Source organism: Grampus griseus (genome assembly GCF_964374135.1).
Source record: "Grampus griseus genome assembly, chromosome: 10".
Lineage (NCBI taxonomy): Eukaryota > Metazoa > Chordata > Mammalia > Artiodactyla > Delphinidae > Grampus > Grampus griseus.
This window is the reverse complement of record NC_139004.1, coordinates 48690808-48714602: the sequence shown is the minus strand read 5'-3', so window position 1 is coordinate 48714602 and position 23795 is coordinate 48690808. Positions and strand designations below refer to the sequence as shown.

Here is a 23795-nt window from a genome sequence, read left to right as displayed (position 1 = left end):
GTGGAGGAATCAAGATGGTAGAATAGGAGGACATGGAATTCATTGCTCCTCACAAGTACATCAAGAATACACCTACAAATGGAACAATTCTCACAGAGCACCTGCTGAACATGAGTGGAAAACTTCAGACACCTAAAAGGACAAGAAAAATCCCCTCAACAACTGGGTAGGATGAAAGAAAGAAGAAAAAAAGAAAAGAGGAATCAAAAAAGGGACCAGCAGCCCTGGCAGAAAGATGAAGGTGAGGGGAGGTTTCCACACTCAGAAAAACTCCCTCATGGTGGGGAAATCAGCTGGGACAGAAAAGGAACTTCGGGGGAATCAAAGGAGAATGCAGTGGATGGTTTGTGGAAGACAGGACAAAGTAAGAACTGCATGCATGATCTACACCACAGCTCTGCGCATTCCAGTCTGAGTCATGAGTGGCCAGTTGCAAAGGGGGGCTGGGTGCTGGAAAGTGGGATTTGGAGCGTGGACCCAGGGAAGGGACAGCTGTTAGCTGTGAAAAGATAGCCAGAAGGGACAGGAGTAAGGAGATCCACAACCAGGAAAGTCTGTGGAAAAAGCCTGGGACACCACAGAAGCAAGGCGTATTGTTGAGTAGTGCGCAAGGGGCAGAGCCACCATTACAACCCCTTTCCCCACCCACTGGCTTCTTCAGCTTCCGGGGACACTGGGAGGGGCTCCCATCTAAGTGGGGCCTGCCTGCCCCTCAGGCCAGGGTCTCCTTCGCCCGTGTAGGTTCTGGGGGCCTGAGCGCTGCCCATCCCAAAGTCTCCTTGGGAATCAGCCCTGGGCACCCATGCCTGGGACAACAGTCTGCCGATGCTGGCGGGCGCTGAGTGCTAAAGTGAGGGGTTGGTAGAACGGATATGGGGAGAGGAGCATTGTTGGCTGTGCAGATACAGCAGAGAGGACAGGAGTGAGGGGATGCATGGCCAGGAATGCCCCTAGAAGAAGTGTGGCCTGCCTGGAAAGCGAGGCGCCATAGTTGAGAGGCACATGGGGGGCAGGGCCACCACCGTGCCCACACATCAGTGCCTGCCTCCGTGGGCACTGGGAGGGATTCCCACCAGAACGAGTGCACCACAGTCTGTTGCAACTGCCTGCTGGTTCATGCCACTGAAAACAACTCACGCACAACCCAACTGTAGCCGCCGTACCCCTCCCCAGCCTGAGTGAGTAAGTGTGCCCCAAGCAGCTGCTGCTTTTGCTCCCTCTTGCCTGGGCAAGGAACAGATGCCTGAGGGTGGCCCACATGCAGAGGTGGGGCCAAAACCAAAGCTGAGCCCCAGGAGTAGTGTGACTAAGGAAGAGGAATGAAAATCTCTCTGTGCAGCTACACAAGCTGTGGATTAAATCCCTGAGAATGGCTTGGTAAATCCTGTGTCTCTGGAATACCTGAATAGACGAGTGTTCCCACAATTGAGACCAATCTAGCCTTTGCAGCAGTGGACTTTGGGGGCAAGTACACGTGGGAGTTGAGCCAGGTCAGAGTCTGAGCTGGCCCCACAGTGCCCAAAGCAGGTCCAGACCTACCTAGAAGTACTGGAAGGCCTCCTGGGGAGGTGGGGGATGGCTCTGGCTCACGGTGGGAGCAAGGACACTGACAGAGGAGGCCCCAGGAAAATATTATTATTACTGTTATTCTTTTCTTCTTTGTTTCGTTTTGTTCAGTTGTTGGTATTGTTGCTTTTTTCTTTTTTTAATATATATATTTTTTACTTTTCTACTTTTACTTCACTTTTTTGCTGTTTTGTGGGTTTTCTTTATTTTTGATTGTTTTTATGCTTTCTGTTTTTGTTTCATTTTCATTTTTTGTTAGTTTAGTCCTTATTTACTGTTCTCATTTTTGAATTCTTTTGTTTTGTTTTATTTATTTATTTATTCTGTGTCTGTGTGTTGCCACTGTTTGTTTGCTGCTGTTTTTGGTATTTGTCTTGGGTTTTGTTTGTCTGTTTGCTTTCTTTTTCTTTTATTTTCTCTCAGGCTGCAATGTGCAGCTTGCGGGCTCTTGGTTTCCTGGCCAGGGGTTGGGCCTGGGCCTTTTGGTGGGGGGGCGTGACAAGTCCAGGACGCTGGACCACCAGAGAATTCCCGGGCCCAGGGAAGATTAATCGGCATGTGCACTACTGGAGGTATCCATATCAACACCAAGAGCTGGCCCCACACAACTGCCTGCAGGATCCAGTGCTGGACACCTCACAACAAACAACCAGCAAAACAGGAACACAGCCCCACCCATCAGCAGACAGGCTGCCTAAAGTTGTAGTAAGCTCACAAACACCCCAAACATACCCTGCCCATCAGAGGGAAAAGATTCAGCTTCACCCACCAGAGTGCAGGCACCAGTCCCTTCCACCAGGAAGCCTACGCGAGCCCCCAGACCAACCTCACTCATCAGGGGGTAGACAGCAGATGCAAAAGGAACCACAACCTTGCAGCCTGCAGAAAGGGGACCATAAACACAGTAGGTTAGACAAAATGAGATGACAGAGAAATATGTTGCAGATGAAGGAGCAAAGTGAAATCCCACAAGATCAAATAAATGAAGAGGAAATAGGCAATCTACCTGAAAAAGAATTCAGGGTAATGAAAGTAAAGATGATCCAAGATCTTGGAAACAGAATGGAGGCATGGAACCAGAAAATATAAGAAATGTTTAACAAGGACTCAGAAGAACTAAAGAACAAACAATCAGTGATATACAATACAATAACTGAAATGAAAAATACAATAGAAGGAATCAAGAGCAGAATAACTGAGGCAGAAGAATGGCTAAGTGAGCTGGAAGATAGAATGGTGGAAATAACTGCCGAGGAGCAGAATAAAGAAAAAAGAATGAAAAGCAACGAGGACAGTCTCAGAGACCTCTGGGACAACATTAAACACACCAACATTCAAATTATAGGGGTCCAGAAGAAGAGAAAGGGAAAGGGCCTGGGAAAATATTTCAAGAGATTATAGTTGAAAGCTTCCCTAACATGGGAAAGGAAACAGTCAATCAAACCCAGGAGGTGCAGACAGCCCTATACAGGATAAACCCAAGTAGAAACATGCCGAGACATATATTAATCAAACTAACAAAAATTAAATACACAGAAAAAATTACTAAAAGCAGCAAGGGAAAATCAACAAATAACCAACAAGGGGATCCCCATAAGGTTATCAGCTTGATTTTTCAGCAGAAACTCTGCAGGCCAGAAAGGAGTGGCAGGAGGACATATTTAAAGTGATGAAAGGGAAAAACCTACAACCAAGGTTACACTACCCAGCAAGGATCTCATTCAGATTTGACAGAGAAATCAAAAGCTTTACAGACAAGCAAAATCTAAAAGAATTCAGCACCACCAAACCAGCTTTACAAAAAATGCTAAAGGAACTTCTCTAGCTGGGAAACAGAAGAGAAGAAAAAGACCTACAAGAACAAACCCAAAATAACTAAGAAAATGATAACAGGAACATACATATTGATAATAACCTTAAATGTAAATGGATTAAATGCTCCAACCAAAAGACACAGACTAGCTCAATGGATACAAAAACAAGACCAATATATATATGCTGTCTACAAGAGACCCACTTCAGACCTAGGGACACATACAGACTGAAAGTGAGGGGATGGAAAAAGATATTCCATGCAAATGGGAATCAAAAGAAAGCTGGAATAGCAATACTCATATCAGACAAAATAGACTTTAAAATAAAGACTATTACAAGAGACAACGATCATATGACTATTACAATCATAAGAATCAAGAGATCAATCCAAGAAGAAGATATCACAATTGTAAATATTTATGCACCTTAACATAGGAGCACTTGAATACATAAGACAAATGCAAACAGCCTTAAAAGAGGAAATCAACAGTAACACAATAAGAGTCGGGGACTTTAACACCCCACTTACACCAATGGACAGGTCATCCAGGCAGAAAATAAATAAGGTAACACAAGCTGTAAATGACACAATAGAACAAATAGGCTTAATTGATATTTATAGGACATTCCACCAGAAAGCAGAAGAATACACTTTCTTCTCAAGTGCTTATGGAACATTCTCCAGGATAGATGGATATCTTGGGTCACAAATCAAGCCTCAGTAAGTTTTAGAAAATTGAAATTGTATCAAGCACCTTTTCCAACCATAACGTCATGAGATTAGAAATAAATTACAGGAAAAAAAACTGTGAAAAATATAAAAACATGGAGGCTAAACAATACGCTACTAAATAACCAAGAGATCACTGAAGAAATCAAAGAGGAAATAAAAAAATACCTAGAAACAAATGACAATGAAAACACAATGACCCAAAACCTTTGGGATGCAGCAAAAGCAGTTCTAAGAAGGAAGTGTATAGCAATATACTCCTACCTCAAAAAATAAGAAAAATTTCAAATAAACAACCTAACCTTACACCTAAAGCAACTAAACAAAGAAGATCAAACAAAACCCAAAGATAGTAGAAGGAAAGAAATCATAGAGATCAGAGCAGAAATAAATGAAATAGAAATGAAGAAAATAATAGCAAAGATCAATAAAACTAAAAGCTGGTTCTCTGAGAAGATAAACAAAATTGATAAACCTTTAGCAGACTCAACAAGAAAAAAGAGAGAGGACTCAAATCAATAAAATTAGAAATGAAAAAGAAGTTACAACTGACATCACAGAAATACAAAGGATCATAAGAGACTACTACAAGCAATCATATGCCAATAAAATGGACAACCTGTAAGAAATGGACAAATTCTTAGAAAAGTACAAACTTCCAAGGCTGAAACAGGAAGAAATAGAAAATACGAACTGACCAATCAGAAGTAATGAAATTGAAACTGTGATTAAAATCTTCCAGTGAATAAAAGTCCAGGACCAGATGGCTTCCCAGGTGAATTCTATCAAACATTTAGAGAAGAGCTAACACCTATCCTTCTCAAACTCTTCCAAAAATTTACAGAGGATGGAACATTCCCAAACTCATTCTACGAGGCCACCATCACCCTGATACCAAAACCAGACAAAGACACTACAAAAAAAGACAACAACAAGCCAGTATCACTGATGAACAAATCCTCAACAAAATACTAGCAAACAGAATCCAACAACACATTAAAAGGATCATACACCATGATCAAGTAGGATTTATCCCAGCGATGCAAGGATTCTTCAATATATGCATATCAATCAATCTGATACTCCATATTAACAAATTGAAGAATAAAAATATATGATCATCTCAATAGATAATCCAACACACATTTATGATAAAAACTCTCCAGAAAGTGTGCATAAAGGGAACCTAGCTCAACATAATAAAGGCCATATATGACAAACCCACAGCAAACATTATTCTCAATGGTGAAAAACTGAAAGTATTTCCTCTAAGATCAGGAACAAGACAAGGGTGTCCACTCGCGCCATTATTATTCAACATAGTTTTGGAAGTCCTAGCCACAGCAATCAGGAAAGAAAAAGAAATAAAAGGAATCCAAATTGGAAAAGAAGAAGTACAACTGTCACTGTTTGCAGATGACATGATACTATACACAGAAAATCCTAAAGATACCACCAGAAAAGTACTAGAGCTAATCAATGAATTTAGTAAAGTCGCAGGATACAAAATTAATACACATAAATTTCTTACATTCTTATACACTAACAGCAAAAGATCAGAAAGAGAAATTAAGGAAACAATCCTATTTACCACTGCACCAAAAAGAATAAAATACCTAGGAATAAACTTAGCTAAGGAAGCAAAAACCTGTATGCAGAAAACTACAAGAAACTGATGAAAGAATTCAAAGGCAACACAAACAGATGGAGAGCTATACCATGTTCTTGAATTAGAAGAATCAATATTGTGAAAATGACTATACTTCCCAAAGCAATCTCAAAATTCAATGCAATCCTTACCAAATTACCCATGGCATTTTTCACAGAACTAGAACAGAAAATTTTAAGATTTGTATGGAAACACAAAAGGCCCTAAATAGTCAAAGCAATCTTGAGAAAGAAAAACGGAGCTGGAGGAATCAGGCTCCCTGACTTTAGACTATACTACAAAGCTACAGTAATCAAGACAGTATGGTACTGGCACAAAAACAGAAGATCAATGGAACAGGATAGAAAGCCCAGAGATAAACCCATGCACCTATGGTCACCTAAGGTATGACAAAGGAGGCAAGAACAGAGAAAAGACAGCCTCTTCAATAAGTGATGATGGGAAAACTGGACAGCTACATGTACAAGAATGAAATTAGAACACTCCCTAACACCACACACAAAAATAAACTCAAAATGGATTAAAGACCTAAATGTAAGGCCAGACACTATAAAACTCTTAGAGGAAAATGTAGACAGAACATTCTTTGACATAAATTGCAGCAAGATCTTCTTTGAAACACCTCCTAGATTAATGACAATAAAAAATGAAAATAAAAACAAAAATAAACAAATGGGACCTAATGAAACTTAAAAGCTTTTGTGCAGCAAAGGAAACCATGAACAAGACAAAAAGACAACCCTCAGAATGGGAGAAAGTATTTGCAAATGAAGCAACTGACAAAGGATTAATGTCTAATGTATACAAGCAGCACAGAGCTCAATATCAAAAAAACAACCCAATCCAAAAATGGGCAGAAGACCTAAATAGACATTTCTCCAAAGACATACAGATGGCCAAGAAGCACATGAAAAGATGCACAGCATCACTAATTATAAGAGAAATGCAATCAAAACTACAATGAGGTATCATCTCACACCGGTCAGAATGGCCAGCATCAAAAAATCTACAAACAGTAAATGCTGGAGAGGGTGTGGAGAAAGTGGAATCCTCCTATGCTGTTGGTGGGAATGTAATACAGCCACTATGGTGAACATTATGGAGGTTCCTTAAAAAACTAAAAATGGAACTACCACATGATCCATCAATCCCACCACTGGGCATATACCCAGAGAAAACCATAATTCAAAAGGCACATGCACCCCAATGTTCACTGCAGCACTATCTATCATAGTCAGGACATGGAAGCAACCTAAATGCCCATCAACAGAGGAATGGATAAAGAAGATGTGGTACATATATAAAATAGAATATTACTCAGCCATAAAAAGGAATGAAATTGGGTCATTTGTAGAGATGTGGATAGATCTAGAGAGTATCATACAGAGTGAAGTCAGAAAGAGAAAAACAAATATCGTGTATTAGCACATATATGTGGAATCTAGAAAAATGGTATAGATGATCTTATTTGCAAAGCAGAAATAGAGATACAGAAGTAGAGAACAAATGTATGGATACTGAGGGGGAAAGGGTGGTGTGTGTGGGAGGAATGGGTAGATTGCGATTGATCATATACACGACTGACACCATGTATAAAATAGACAACAAATGAGAACGTAATGTATAGCACAGGGAACTCTACTTTATGCTCTGTGGTGACCTAAATGGGAAAGAAATCCAAAAAGAAGGGATACATGTATACGCATAGCTGATTCATTTTGCTGTATAGTAAAAACTAACACAACATTGTAAAGCAACTATACTCCAATAAAAATAAATTTGAAAAAAAAAAAAAAGGACAGTAGTTGCCAATCAGAGGGGTAGGGATTGGGCTAGGAGAGGAATGAATAGGTGGAACACAGGGGATTTTTAGAACAATGAAACAATTCTGTATGATACTAAAGTGGTAGATACATGTCACTGTATATATTTGTCAAAACCCATAGAATGTCCAACACCAAGAGTGAACCCTAATGTAAACTATGGACTTTGGGTTATAATGATGTGTCAGTGTTGGTCCATAGGTTGTAACAAATGAACCACTGTGGTGCAGGATGTTGACAGTGAGTGATGCTGTGCGTGTGTAGGGCAGGGGGTATATGGGAACTCTGTACTTTCTGCTTAATTTCATTATGAACCTAAAAGTGCTCTAAAAAATTAGTATATTTAAAAATAAATAATTCTAAGAAACAAGGGTAGAGATAAGGACATCTACTCTAAAATGTAGAATATATAAAAAATATTCATCCTACAAATAATACAAAATCCTCATTCTGAGTTATAAAGAAACTATATGAGTAACACCCTATTCATTTAAAAAATACAATTGAAAATAAAAAATAATGAATTTCCTATATAAGAAGAAGTTTTCTAGACCTAACAGAAGAATCACTGATTTGGAGTAATAGTTAATACAACAAAAACACGGTAACCAAATCATGTGTATAGGACATGGAATTTTGTTATACTATGACTGGGTCTATATTTATGTATCATTGACTGACCCTGTAGATTTCAACAATGAAACAATTGCATCAAACATAATAGTGGGTCAATTTCTGCAGGGTAGGAAGAATTTAGGCCAAAAAAATTTGTAGTAATTATTTCTAGGTTGAAAGAATGAATTTTGGGGGTAAAGAAATCCTCAAAGTTGCTGGAATGAAATAAGTGGTTTGCCTCTAAGCAACTAACCTTTTGTAAAATATCTGAATAATGGTTAATTACCTCTCAAAACTACTTTGAATACAGTAAGAAGCTGAATACGTCCTAGAATCCACCCTGGAAGCTAAGCAGGCACGGGACTAAACTGCTTATTTTGGAGACGGTGAAGAGTGAGTATGCAATGAGTGAGCCCATGATGGCAAAGACTGAGCTCCTGGAAGTCTGTTCGTGCCTGTCAATTTGGGCTACTTCAGGCACAAAATGACAGTCCTTAGGCATATGGCTCTCTATAATCAGGCCGAATTACACAAATTCTGCATGCAAAAATCATCAGACTTTCAGCTAGAAAATGGTCTGTTCCTGCAAAACCGATCAGATATAACCCGGCTCAAGAGTCTCTGGACAAGTAAGAATGCCAAAGGACCCAGACATAAACGCCCTGGCACACACAACAACGGCAACGGCATAGTTCCATAACTTAGTGAGAAAGCAGGATATTGCTAGTGTAGAATGGTTGTAATGTAACTTTTAAAGGTAACAGATTATATTACTTCAAAATATTAATGTTTAAAAAAACTAAATATTTCAAAGTTTATTCTGGTTACACAAGAGAAATGTACAGCCCATGCAAAGTATAAAATTGTATTTGTGACAGTAAAGTGAGTTCAACCTTTATGGCTAATAAACAGAGACATTATATTTTCAGCACAAGGAATAAAATCACATTTGTGGTAATAAATGTCTTTTGACCAGAGTAGTTTGCTTGTCATTCTTTTCCCACTCTTTTCAAACCTATTTATATGCTTTAAAATCTAAACTTAGGTGGCTAGGTTAACAGTTAAACTTTTTTTCAAGTAAAATGTTTTTACATGTAAGTTTTTAAAATATATATATTAAACTTTTCCACAGGATAAAAAATATCACTCTTACTTTAAAATTCAGTTAGCACCAAAGACCAGATCCTCCCATAGAATAATCTGTTTTAGAACTTTAGGTGGATAAAATGAGAAGGGGCCTTGTAAGATAAAAAAAATTCTTATGATCACTAAGCAGAAAATTTTTTTAATATATTTGTTTATTGAAAAATCATTTCCATGCAACTATTACATTCTTTTTAGAGTTAAAAATGTGTTCTACCTGCTATATGCCTTATGATCAGTTCATTAAAAAAGCTATCCATAAACCATAATATTTATGATTCAAGAGAACTTTCTTTGAAAATGACTTGAAATATTATAATATTTTTTCACCTAATTAAAAACGTTGAAGATTATTTTTCTATCTCTGCCTTGAATTTATTTAAAAATAAAACATTTTGAAAAATACTTTGTTCTGAAATAATATAGCACATCCAAGTAAAAGTTTCACTCCAGGAATATATTTTAAAGCCATGGCTTCTAATTTTGAAATACATGCTTTGAAATACACAAGAGGACCTATGTAGAAACGTTAAGAACAAAGATGACAAAGCGCTAATTAAAACACCTACATTTAAATAGACTGCATGTTTAGTCATGGAAAATAGTTTCAGAGGGCAAAAATGCATACTATTAACCAATATAAGAATGATTTTTCATTGGACAAAGATATACTATTTTCCTATGAAAAGGAGAGCGAAATTTTTAAATGTGCAAATATATTTTGGAAAGCATGAACCTGAATAAATTCTTATTTTGAGGTGGTAAAGAATAAAAAATCACATGTACCCTGTTTCGATAGGCAGCACCTTTCCAGTCTTTGCTCGTGAGAGTATCCATAGAGGAGGTATGCTTCTTGTAGTGCACTTTTATACCACTTCTTTTTATTTGTACATTTTCCTGGCTAAAGAAAGAGAGAAAAATAATATAGAGAGAATAATAATATAATAATAAAATGTTTAAGCATATAATTTTGTTTTAACATCGACTTGATTTAGCTGTTGAGCTGGAACTAAATCTAAGCATTGTACAATATATTCCTTAGATTTTGTTATCTAATTATTATTTTATTAGTATTTTAGAATATAGCAAAGTTGTAGAAATTTTGCATGTTAATAACCAAAAGGGTCAGAGTCTTAATTCACTAATTTTTATCTCATATTTAGAAAGTTACAAAAACTTAAGACCACCAGTGTAACAAAGTAGTGAATATTAATCTATTTTATCAGAATAATGTTGATTCCCTTTTAAGTAACATAGCAATGATAATCAAGTGATAAAAACTGAAAAGCCTAGTTTCTTATTGTAGTAAATAAAATTAATTCCATTCACATCTAATAAATGACTGTTTTCAGGCATAGTAAGCGCTCAATAAATGTTATTCTACTTGAATACGGTACTTTTTCCAAATGTTTATTTAGTTTTTTTCTTTTAGTTCTCTATTTTTATTTTTTAAACTTTTTGTTTTATATTGGAGTACAGTTGATTAACAATGTTGTGTTAGTTTCAGCTGTACAACAAAGTGATTCAGTTATACATATACATGAATCTATTCTTTTTCAAATTCTTTTCCCAATTAGGTTGTTACAGAATATTGAGCAGAGTTCCCTGTGCTATACAGTTGGTCCCTGTTGGTTATCCACTTTAAATATAGCAGTGTGTACATGTCAATTCCAAACTCCCTAACTATCCCTCCCCCCAACCTTCCCCCCGGTAACCATAAGTTCGTTCCCTAAGTCTGTGAATTTGTTTCTGTTTTGTAAATAAGATCATTTTTATCATTTTTTTAAAAATATATAATTTGAAAAGAAAAACAGAGTCAAAGAATCTCTAGGTTAAAAATGACTATAAAAATTACCTGGCCCAGTAATTTTGCCAATGTTATTTTAGAGCTTGCCCCAAAAAGGTTTTTATAATGTTTATAAATGTTACGATTTATAAAATACATGCCACCATTTTCTTTTTGAAAACTTCACCATCAAAAAGAATACAGGTGTTACACTGCATGTGGTGGTCCTGGACACCAATTTATTTGGTATAAAAGCAATGAAAAAAACGTATCAAACAAAAACCTAGTTTTGTATACAGAATATTTAAATTTCATTCATTAAGTTATTTCTTAGGAAAAAGAAAACATAGGCGGATACAATTCAATGAACATTAGAAAATTTAAACTAATTTAAGAATGTCTAAGTTAACATTTACAGATTTAAGACATTTCTGCAACTCAAATGTTGTAATGATGCTAAGAATTAATGGGTAGTGAAAAATCACCTGTAAGCTGTTATAGCACTAAACAACTGAAGTTAAGGAAATTTCTTGAGGAAAACCAATGTGATACATTGCTAATATAAACTGGCAAGTTTGGGGAACTAAAAAGCATTTTTTAAACCTGTGTCTCTGAATCTTTAAGAATTTATCAGTAAGTATGTGCCACCTAGTGGTAGTAATACAATTAAACATCTTCTAAAGAACTCAAAAAGTTAAAGACTCTTACTTTATAAAGAATTCTGAATTCCAGAATAAGGCTCAGCTATGCATTGTATTTTTTCCAACTAGTTTGTTCTTTAATTGAAGTGATTCTAAAAGTGTAGAATGTGACTCCCTATCCATCCCTAGTACTGAGTGTTTCTCCCAAAGACACCCAATATTACCAGTTTTTTTCACAGTCTTCCAGAGACATCGTATGTACCTACAGGCATTTACATCATTTAAATATCTGCTTTTACAGACTGCTATGAATTTCTATATACTTTGAGTTTTTCTATTTGTCTTTCAGATTGCTTCATTTATGGATTTATTCAACATATTCTAGACCCTTGGGATCAATCACTGAAGAAAACAGACAAAGCTTACATTCTAACCAGTGAAACAGACAATCCACAATAAGCATAACAAATAAGTTAAGGCTACAGTTTAAGAGGTTATAAATACTATGTAATAAAGAAAAGATGAGGCAATAAAGTGGTCAGGGTAACTGTCACTGAAAAAGTGACAACTGAGCGAAGACCTAAAGGAGGTCAAGGAGTTAGCCCTGTAGATGTCCAAGGAAAGAGCACTGCAGGCAGAGAAAAAAGGCTTTAAGATAGGAGAATACAAGTTTATTCAAGAGGTATCAAAGAAGGGAAGGTGGTTGTGGGTGAATGAGGAAGCGAGTGAGTAATAGGGAATGATGTCCAATAAATTAACAGGGGCCAGGTCATGGAGGTCCTTGCAGGCCATTGTAGGGATTTGGGCTTTTACTCTGAGTTAAACAGGAGCCATTACAGAGTTCTGAGCAGAAGAATAACATTTGACTTGATTTAACATTTTACAACAATCACTCTGCTTGCTTTGATGAGAACAGATTATACAAAGGCAAGTGTAGATGTGGATGACTGGCTACTGCAATCATCCAGGCAAGAAATAATGGTGGTATAGATCAGGTCATAGCAGCCACTGTGGTGAAAAGTGGTAGGATTCTGGATATACTCTGAAGGTAGAGCAAAAATAATTTCTTGACCAACTGAAGATTGGTTAAGAGAGAAAGAAAGGATGACTCTCAGGCTTTGGGACTGAGCGAGAGGAGGATGTGATTTGCCATCCACTGAGATGGGGAAGGCTGTCAAGGAAGTGAAATGGGTGGTGGTGGTGGAGATCAAGAGTTCAGACATGCTGAGTACGCATTATGACACCCAAGCGAAGGTACCAAGTAGCAGTTTGGTAAGGGAATTCGGGAGAGAGAACTGAACTGCAGATAAAATGTAGGAAACATAGACACACACACACACACACACACGCACACCATATTTAAAGGCAAGAAATTAGATGAGAAAACCAAGGGAATGAGGATATAGATGTATGTATATCCAAATACGTAGTATGGCATGTACCATTATTTATTTTACAAACACCCTTGTGATGGATTTAAGTTTTTTCAAATATTTTGCAATATGAAACAATGCTGCAATAAAAAATTTTTTGTCTGTACGTCTCTTTACCCATGTGAAAGTGTATTGAAGCATAAATTCCTCAGATGTTGAATGACAGGTTTATACATATTTTAAATTTTGGAAGCTTTTGTGAAATCACTCTTGAGTGAGGTGGTCAAAATTTACCACGCCATGAACAAATGCTTCCTCACACTCTGGAGAACACTTCCATTACCAAACTTAGATCTCTGCCAATAGTTTTAAGGAAAAGATTGGTATTTCCTTTTTATTATCATTTTCATTTTTTGAATTCTGTAATATGAGCAATTTTTCATATTTTTTCCAGCTTTACTGAGATATAATTGACAAATAACTGTGTAAACTTAAGGAGTACTACACAATGACTTGATACACATACACATTGGGAAATGATTACCATATGGGGTTAGTTAACATATCCATTAGCTCACATTAAAACCTTTATTTGTGTGTGTAGTGAGAACATTTAAGATCTACTCTCTTAGCAACTTTCACGTATATAACACAGTAATTAATGTTAACTATAGTCACCATGCTATATATTAGATTCCCTAGAACTTATTCATCAATCTTTCATATTTTAAAAAGTCATTTATATTTTCTTTTCTATGGAATGACTGTTCAAATCCTGTGTTAATATTTATATTGGTTGTTTTCTCATTGATTTGTAAGAGATTTTTGTATATTAAAAAATTGCCCTTTGCTATATGTATTGAGAACATCTTCTCCTGTTAAGTTTATCTTTTAGTATGTTTGTATTTTCTTTTTTGTTCATTTAAATTTTTCATCCTTCTAGAACTAATTTGGATGTGAGGTATAGCTTCTGCTTCATTTTTTCCTAAGTAGCTAGCCAGTTGTACATACATAATTTATTAAACAATACAACTTTTCTTTAATTATTTGAATATAACCTTATCACTAACTATTTTCAAGTACTTTTGGACTATATATTGTTCTATTAATCTATCAAATAACTGTTAATATCAAACTGCTTTAACTACTAGAGTATTACTATAATTTTATGTTTTATAGGTCTAACTCCCTCTTCTATGTTTTATTTTCTTACAAATGTTAGAATGTGACCCTTGAACAACACAGGCTTGAACTCTGCAGCTCCTTTTATATGTGGAGTTTTTCACTAAATAGGTACTGCTGTACTACACAATCCACGGTTGGTTAAATCTGTGGGTGCAGAACAGGTGAACTTTGATGGCCACTGTTAAATTACTGCAAAGTTACAGGTGGATTTTCAACTGCAAAGGGGGTTGGAGTCCCTAACCCCCAGGTTGTTCATGGGGTCAACTGTGGGGGGGTTTTTAAGTCCTTTTTAATGGATGTGGTACATATATACAATAGAATATTACTCAGCCATTAAAAAGAATGACATAATGCCGTTCGCAGCAACATGGATGCACCTAGAGATTATCATATTAAGTGAAGTAAGTCAGACAGAGAAAGACAAATATCATATGATATTGCTTATATGCGGAAACTTAAAAAATGATACAAACGAATTTATTTACAAAACAGAAACAGACTCACAGACTCAGAGAACAAACTTATGGCTACCGGTTGGGGAAAGCGGGGGATGACAGATTGGGAGTTTGGGATTGACATGTGTACACTGCTATATATAAAATAACCAACAAGGACCTACTGTATAGCACAGAGAACTCTGCTCAATACTCTGTAATAACTTAAATAGGAAAAGAATTTGAAAAAGAATAGATACATGTATATGTATAACTGAATCACTCTGCTGTACACCTGAAACAACACAACATTAATCAACTATACTCCAATATAAAATAAAATTAAAAAAATAAAAATAAATAAAAATTGAGATTGCATTAAAATTAATTTAGGGAGAATGGACATCCTTCCATATTAAATCTTCCAAACCAAGAAGAGGATTATATTTTTCCATTTCCTTAAGTTTTATTTTCTGTCTTTTGGTAGCATTTTAAAGTTTTATTCATATAGATCTTGTATGTGGTGCTCCTTAAACTTACTCCAGTACATTATATATGCTTTGTTGCTATTATAAATGCTATTTATCCCTTCATATTTTCACATTTGTTACTGCTTTAGAGTAATTTTACAACTGCCACATAACTGAATCTCCCTATTGTTTGTAACAGTTCTTCTGTTGTTTATAATAGTTTTATTTATAATAGTTTTTCCATTTGAGTTCTACAGGTTTTCCAGGTAAACAATAGTAACAAAACAAAACAGAGACAAGCTTTTAAATGTCTTAAGAAGGAAATCTTCAAGGCAGCTCTGTAACAGATTTCCAAGGAGCTAAAAGCTTATGAAGTCAAGGATTCAGATCAATGACTTCAGATGAGACTACAGGAAGGGCTGGGCATTCTTCAAATTCCAGTAAATTCTCTGATCCCAAGAGAGAATATCAGGGACTTCCCTGGTGGTCCAGTGGTTAAGAATCCATCTTGCAATGCAGGTGACGCCGTTCTATCCCTGTCAGGGAACTAAGATCCCACAGGCTGCAGAGCAACTAAGCCTGCGTGCGGCAACTACAGAGCCCACGTGCTCTGGCGCCTGCATGCCACAACTAGAGAGCCCACGTGCTCTGGACCCTGCGCGCCACAACTAGAGAGCCTGCGTGCCCCAAGTAATGAGCCCGTGCACTCTGGAGCCCGCGTTCACGACTACAGAGAACCCCACGCACCACAACTAGAAAGGAGCCCCTGCTCTGCAATGAAGAGCCTGCGTGCTGCAAAGATCCCGCATGCCGCAACTAAGACCTGACACAGCCAAAAAAATAATAAAATAAACAAATTTTTTTTAAAAAAGAGGGAATATCATATCTTTCATTATGTTTATATTGCTTTGGCAACTGGAGTTTTCTCAATCAGTTTTATTAAATTTAGGGTGGAGGGGGAAAATAATCATCATAGAAAGAGAAGGAAGACATATAGTCTAAAAATTTGTGTGAATTTATGAGCATAAATAAGATAATTCTTGATAGATGTGTTCTTGATAGATGAATAAGCATGTAAATATTTGGAGTAAGGACGAGGTTTGAGACTAAACAGATGGTTAGGCAGGGAAAGATAGTACCCTATGTCTGAGAAAATTCCTAGCTGTATCCAAAATTGAAGTTTGTAAACTACTTTCCTACGTGATCTTGTTCCAATCAAGCATCACTGGCTGACTGAGAGCCTCAGTACCATTTTCATATTTCTTAGGGTCTGAGGAGGAGGCTGAATGTCCCTTCTCAGTAACTTCCAACTCACTGAGCATGTTGTGTGTTATCACCATATACTAATACGAAGTGGCACATTCAAAGAGAAGAATACCTATGTATTTGTCCACCCAGTAAGGCCAGTAAAAAGAAATCTGCAATCTGGCAGAAATTCATATCATCTGTTGCTTTCTATTTTAAGATTGCTTCTCCACATAAAAATTAATCAAGATATAATCATCTGGAGCTGTAGCAGGATAAGTTTCACTTCTCAAACTCAAATGTGTGAGCAATGTCACATTACCTTCTTTTCGCTAAATAAAATTGAATGTGACAGCCGTTGTCCAACAAGGATAAGAATTTTGATCTTGCTCATTTTTGGGCCACCCCTTACTTTCTCTAGGTTCCTGTAAATTGGAAGGGAATACATGGTGCCCGAACAGCGAGAACAGATCATTACTCCTCAACGCATAAGGCTTTCATGAGTAACATCTTTGTTCAAGTCCCTTGAAGTCAGGTAATCGAACAGCTTCCTTGCCATGCCTGGTCCAAAGGATCCTTTCCAAGGCTGGGAACCTTGCCAGCGTGGCTTCAACCTCCTGGTGCACCTCGTGCTCTTCTTCTCCAAAGTGTTCCACTCCCCAGGGCACCGGCAGACCTCTGTCCTCTTCCATGTCTGAGGGAATCTCTTCCTTGCCTAGCTGCTCCTGCCTGCCCTGTTCCCATTACTGCCCACCCTCAGGGAACTCAGGTCAAGACAGGTAAGCTCTGCTTTAGATCCCAACAGAAAATGCCCCTGAGACATGAGAACATGAGGGGCCTGACCACTTTTTGGAATAAGTGAAAGGGAAAAATATAATCAAAACAAGAATTATTATCAACCAACCACTGGTATCTGGCTGGCTGTGGGGAAGGATTTCCTAGCGCACGGACTCTGCAGGTGGAATCTTTCTTCCCCACCCCTGCTCCTTCACTCTACCTGCCTATGTCTCTCCCTTCATTTCTCCCCATGGCACTCGTCAACAACTAAAAAAAAATTTACTTGTTGACTATGTGTCTCATCCCACTAATTTAAGTCTCGTGACAGCATTTAAATTTTGTCTGTTTTGATCACTTCAGAGCCTAGAATTGGTAGAAATAATAGGAGCTCAGTAAATATTTTGGGTATTATAAATAGACATTTTTTATTCAGGGTGGCATGGGGAAAGCCCAGACAGGAAATTGGGGATGAAACTAAAAGGCTGGGCTACAATCCTGAATTATATTATCCCTAGAAAGGTAAAAGAAAAATGTATAAGCATAATGACTATCTAGCATTATAATATGGTGATATTACTACTAAGATGATATTAAACTTCATTTTTTATAAGGATGCAGATCTTTAAAGTACTTCATGAGCCACTGATTTATCCTATGATATTAGTGGCATTTTTTTCTTGAAAAAAAAAGTGGGCCTAATTTCAAGTACTTTGAATGTTATGTAAAAAATAGTATTTAATTTTAAAATTAAATTCAATCAAATGCTTAATATAACCTATTTGGGGGGACAGTAAAGCCTCACTAAAATCCTGTAGGTACAATATAGCATTTACTATCCAAAATTATCAATTCAAATTTTGATTATATAGACATAAAAGTTAGCTGCAAATAAAAGTATTTACAATTTAGAAAATTTATCTTCAGACATAATGTTGAGCATCTATTAAAAATCTGGAAAACTGGAATCATAAGTACCTAGATTGCTTTATTGGGCTTCATAAATTCATTGAAATGGCTTCAAATATTGACAATTACTTTAATTTATTTCATTACTTTAAGTTATAATATGCCTTTAGAAACATGGGGAGATTAGTCACAGATTTCATAACCTAAAGAAATACAAAATAATTTTCCTTCATAATACATCTCTGCTAAATGTTTGAGGATCATCACCACCACCTATTATAAAGTCCTCTGCCTGGGGATTCGTGTTGACTCCTGCTATTTATACATTCAAGCTTCCAGTGCACCTCGCTGGCTCTATGATGCGCCCTTCTAAATATTTACTATCGGGCCAAAGCTATCGTTTTCACTTAAAGCAATCCAACAGAAAGTTAATCACAAGGCTATCTTGTCTTCCTTAAATTGGATTTCTCCAACAGCAACCAGTAATCTCGACAGTAAGAACATTCCCATTCCTTTGATGCCAACTAGAAGATAGTCACAGCCATCCCTGTGAACCACACATGCCTGGGCTTCCTAACACCTGTCTCCCTTCTCACCTGCCGTCTTTCACATAGGTTCTGGATTATTTAGACAGCTCATTCAAATTATTGAACACTTGAAGCAATAATGCTTTCAAAATCATAAATAGGAATTTGCTTACTCTAACTCAGCAGGATTTTAAGATAAAAATAACTTAGGTCCCCCACTTCCTATACCACTAGAAAGTGTGAACCAGTTAAGCTGACACCCTCCAACCCCCCAAAAATGTTCTAGCTCTGTTTAGTCTGATCCTTCACATCAATTTGAAAGATAATACCAATGCAATGAGTACTAGGAGAGAAATTAGGCAGAAAAGAAAGAATAAGAAAATGTGAGAGTCAAATCTTTACAGTGTGATTCCATTACTTGGCTTGAAACACTGGGAATTACCAATGCCAGGGCCTGAGCATACCCTGAACCTTGATGTGGGGAAGTGGAAGGAAGCCAAGCAGTTTTAGGTAAAACAGCCCCAATGGACAAATCAGAAAAATCACAGGCTACTAGATAAGCTCCTTATTAACCTAGACCTTAACATGTTTTCTAAGTATTTTGAATATCTAAGTTCTTTTCCTACCAAGATGGATAAACAACCACTGCATGTTGATTTTAAAGAAGACCCAGTCTAACATTTTAGGCTGGTCTGTTATCTCGACTGACATCATTTAGAAAACAATTTTTTTTTTGCGGTACGCGGGCCTCTCACTGTTGTAGCCTCTCCCGTTGCGGAGCACAGGCTCCGGACGCACAGGCCCAGCGGCCATGGCTCACAGGCCTAGCCGCTCCGTGGCATGTGGGATCTTCCAGGACCGGGGCACGAACCCGCGTCCTCTGCATCGGCAGGCGGATACTCAACCACTGCACCACCAGGGAAGCCCCTAGAAAACAATTTTTATACAACCAATACATTTGTCATTTAGTGTGTGGACCTGAAACCAGATTTTGAGAGAATGAGAGAAAGAAAGAGGGCTCCAGATATCACAGCAGGGAGACAATGAGTCACCACCAAAGAGAGACACTAATTAAAGGGACAGGGGAATCTAACATCACAATTTTGCTAAAGATTTGCGTGGCTTCTTTAGCACCACAAACTCATAAATACGTTAATAAATTTCACAAAGTAAACATAATAAAATAATGTATGTTTCATATATCTCTTTTTTAGCTAATTCTAGTAAACCAGAAAATAGGTATTATGGTGAGAAAATCCGCTATACAGTGGTTCTTGAGCTTCACTGAGGAACTGTAGAGATTCTCAGCACGCTCCCCAGTATGCAGGTTCAGGAATATATATTTTTAAAGAGCTCTATGGGAGAATGTGATGATGAGCCAGTTTGGGAACCAAAAACAGAGTAAAACAAAACAAACCCTGGCATCAGGATACTAACGTTAATAATAACCAATTACTTCTAAGAGAATTACAAGGGAATGAAATAATAAATACTAGCTTTTAATGACAGCCACGAAGAGGCCCAAAATCTATGGCTGGGAATCAATGCACTAAACGTGAAGAGAGCTTTCACATCTTTGTCCAACTTTGAAAAGCCCTGGTTAAAGGTTAAGTTAATTAATCAAGCTGGCTGAATTAACAACAGGAGACCAATAAGAAGGGCTTTGTGATTTTCCAGTTTATAGATGAGAGCTTATTATGAATTTGGTATGCTTATGAAGATTAGAAACAGATGGTCCAATGTAAGCCTCAAGCAGGCTGACATATAATGTAAAAGCCTGGGGCTTGCACTCAGAAGAGCTGGGCTTCAGTCCCAGTTCTGCTGCTATGTGACCTCAGGCAAGTCACTTAACCTGAGCCCTAACTTTCTTAACAATAAATGAAGATCACATGAGATAGCATATGTAAGAGGTACCTTATAAAATGTAAAGCATTTTCAAATGTTGGTTATCAATGTCATAAATGATCAGAATATAAACATTTATCATTTAGTCTCTGCCGTCCAAGAAAATGAGACAGAAACTCTACCTATAATAGGGAGGAGTTGACTGTGTACTTTATGTCCAAAGGAATTCTACTATTAAGGAGTCCATTGTTATTTTTATTTACTAATTTATCCAATGCTTATATAGTACTAAGTGTCAGGCACAGTCTGAAACACTTTACAACTTTTTTTACTTCCCAACAAGCTTACAAGGTAGGTACTATTATTATCCTCATTTTACACATAAAGAAACTGAGGCACTGAGTTTAGACATTGCCCAAGTTCGTACAGCCAGTAAGTGATAGAGCTGGGATTCATACACAGGCAACCTGGCTCCAGAATTCACAGGCTCAATGACTATAAAATGATATTTCACAAAAAGGCATTCTGTTGCAAAAATCTCCAAGATGGTGTTATGAAGAGATTGTAGGTCATTATCATAAGAAATAAATTGTGTTGAAAATGATCGGAAACTACCATCTGGCATTTTCTGTATCAGGTCATAGTTACATTGCTTAGGAAAATTTTTTCTAGGATTATTAATTAGCCGTTAAAAACTTAAATCACCACTGGATACACGGTTAAAATGGTAAATTTTATGTTACATATATTTTAGCACAATTAAAAAAATAAAAAACCTTCATTTTATTTATTGTGTACAGTTTAAAGTATTTTACATATTTTGATTTCAAGCTGTAGAATTTTTATTTTGCAAAACTCAATATATCATTAAGTCTGCAACAAGAAATTATTTCATTGTTCTGTAAAAGTATTAGTAATATATTGATGAAATAAAGCACAGGAAGCAAGTGAGCACTGGGTCAATAGATAATTTTTAAGGCCCGTGCTTATCTCCAGGGCTGCTGTCTCCCACAGCTCTGGCCAGGCTGCCTGCTCCACCTGCGGATGTTAAATAGAAGTGGGAGATGGGTTTAAATCAGCTATGTGCTCATTTGCTCTGAGCCTTAAAAAAGTCAGGATTGGCTTAAAGGATTTTAAGTAACAGTATGAATGGATATCAAGACCTGAGCCTAAATGAGAGTTAACATACTTGGCTGCTATTTTCTACTCCACATTTGCTTGTTTATTAGGGAATATGTGTTTACGGGAAAACAAATGTCGTATTTATTACAGACAGATGCTCGGATTCTGTTTAAAAATAGAATCATACAAGCAGGTGGGAGAGCCAGGAGAAGAGGATGGTTAAATATATGACGTAATCAGTTCATATCCTGTGAGCTGAACAAAATGGTGAGGAAGTGGTAATTCTGGAATTTATTTTCAAAGTCAGTTCAATCTGCATTGTTTAGGGTTTTGCCTGAATCACAGACTGTTCCTGGTAATTGGTTAGAAGAAATTTTTTTTTTAAAGTGGAGAAATTAAAGAAAAGAACAGTTAATATATCAATTGTACACTTTCAGTTATATGGCTGTGAGTTTTGGACTTCATCGTTCCCTAATGGAAGAATGTACCAAAAAGTTACTCTGCAACTGTTTACTAATTTAAGAACCTCAACATAGAAGACTCATTATATAAGGAAGCCTTACTCATAAGGGATATGACCCTGAAGGCAATTTAGTGAGCCTTGTATTTTGGCTTAAATGATCTGACTCTGGTTTCTTTAACAGAAAATAAGCACTTCTAGAAAGTTGAGAAGGCTATATAAGGCTAAATGTTTCTAGGAAAGATTATTGTTGTTCCACTGAGGAGTCAATATGAGAAATCTAGCTGACTTAATACATTTTTCATGCATTTGATGATGGGAAAGGTAGCCACCTGTTCCTTCCTTTATCAACTGAGTAAAGTTGGTCATATTATTTGGATTTGGACTTTTAACTTCAATACAAGTTCAGATATGTAAATTCATAAGAGATTAAGTCGAGAGATGACAGAGGTAAATTCAAGAATTTATTTGGAGCAGCAAAGTCAGCATATATAAATCGAAATCGTAAGTAAATCGAAAAGACAGAGGAGAGATATGGAAAAAAACTGGTTTTATTCAGTTGCAAAGAACTTGAAAGATAATATTTCCTAGTCTCTTCCAAATTCCATCAAAGAAATTTAAAGTATCTTGAGGCATTGCTGATATTAGGGACTATTCATTCACCAAGTAGTCAGATTAAGAAGGCTCTAACCTATCTCCTACTTTCAAAAGGTCTTAGAACTTCTGCTTACACTAAACTAGAAAAGCACAGCAGCAATGGCCACTCAATTTCTGGGAGCAATGTATTGGCTGATTAAAAAAACACTAAAATCATGTCATTTTTCACATATAATCTTAGTCAAAAGAAAATATATTATTATCCACCTGATTGTTATTTTTTTTTTTTTTGTACTCTCTCCTGTAGATGTGGGTTTCTAGGAAGAGGAAATAAGTAATGTAACTATATATTTCTCCTGTACTTCCAATGACAGTATGAACTATTACTATTATTATTAAGAGCCTGCTATATGACAAGCACTGTGCTAAGTGCTTTACATGTATAATCTCAGTTAAACCTGTAACAACTCTATGAGGCATATACTATCATAACCTCCATTTTAAGATGAGGTGTGTGGGATTTGTAACAGGTAAGTGACTTCCCTCAGGTCAAATGTCTAGTAAGTAGTACAGCCAACCTTCAAACCCAAAAAACCTGGCTCTAAAGCCTACCTTTTTAAATCACTATGACAACTTCACTCTTTTCCTAATACATTACTACAAGTTTTCTTGGCAGATTATCCACAAATAGTTCACAGTTATAAAAACATGTTCTAATTCCCTTAAACTTTCTCCAGGCCAAAACTAAAGGATGCTTAGAAAACAAGCAAACAAAAAAATCTTAATCCAATAATACCAAAATTATAGCAAATTTTATACCAAATATGGAATTGGTATGATAAAAATTTGCTGAGAGGTTGGTAGCTATACAGATTATTTGCCAGCAGGAACATGGTACAAAAACACACATATATACATATGTACATTTTTTTTTTTTGGCAAATGTGATTTTCCACTGAGAGCTGGCTCAATAGATTTGTATCCAGTTTCACTTCATTACTCTAAGAGTGAAATGTTGCCTGATAATCTAGTTATAAGCTAATTTGCTAATCCTTATTATAGACTA

At 36.7% G+C, this 23795-nt stretch overlaps 1 protein-coding gene across 1 annotated transcript in view; it reads right to left on the bottom strand.

The window, feature by feature from the left end:
* The window catches only part of ZCWPW2 (zinc finger CW-type and PWWP domain containing 2), a 138892-nt gene that overhangs the window by 42307 nt on the left and 72790 nt on the right, over positions 1-23795 (bottom strand). Inside the window, exon 4 of the mRNA XM_082663641.1 lies at positions 10148-10262. Within this exon, the coding sequence (XP_082519767.1) occupies positions 10148-10262 (115 nt within the window). The remainder of the gene's footprint in view (positions 1-10147; positions 10263-23795) is intronic.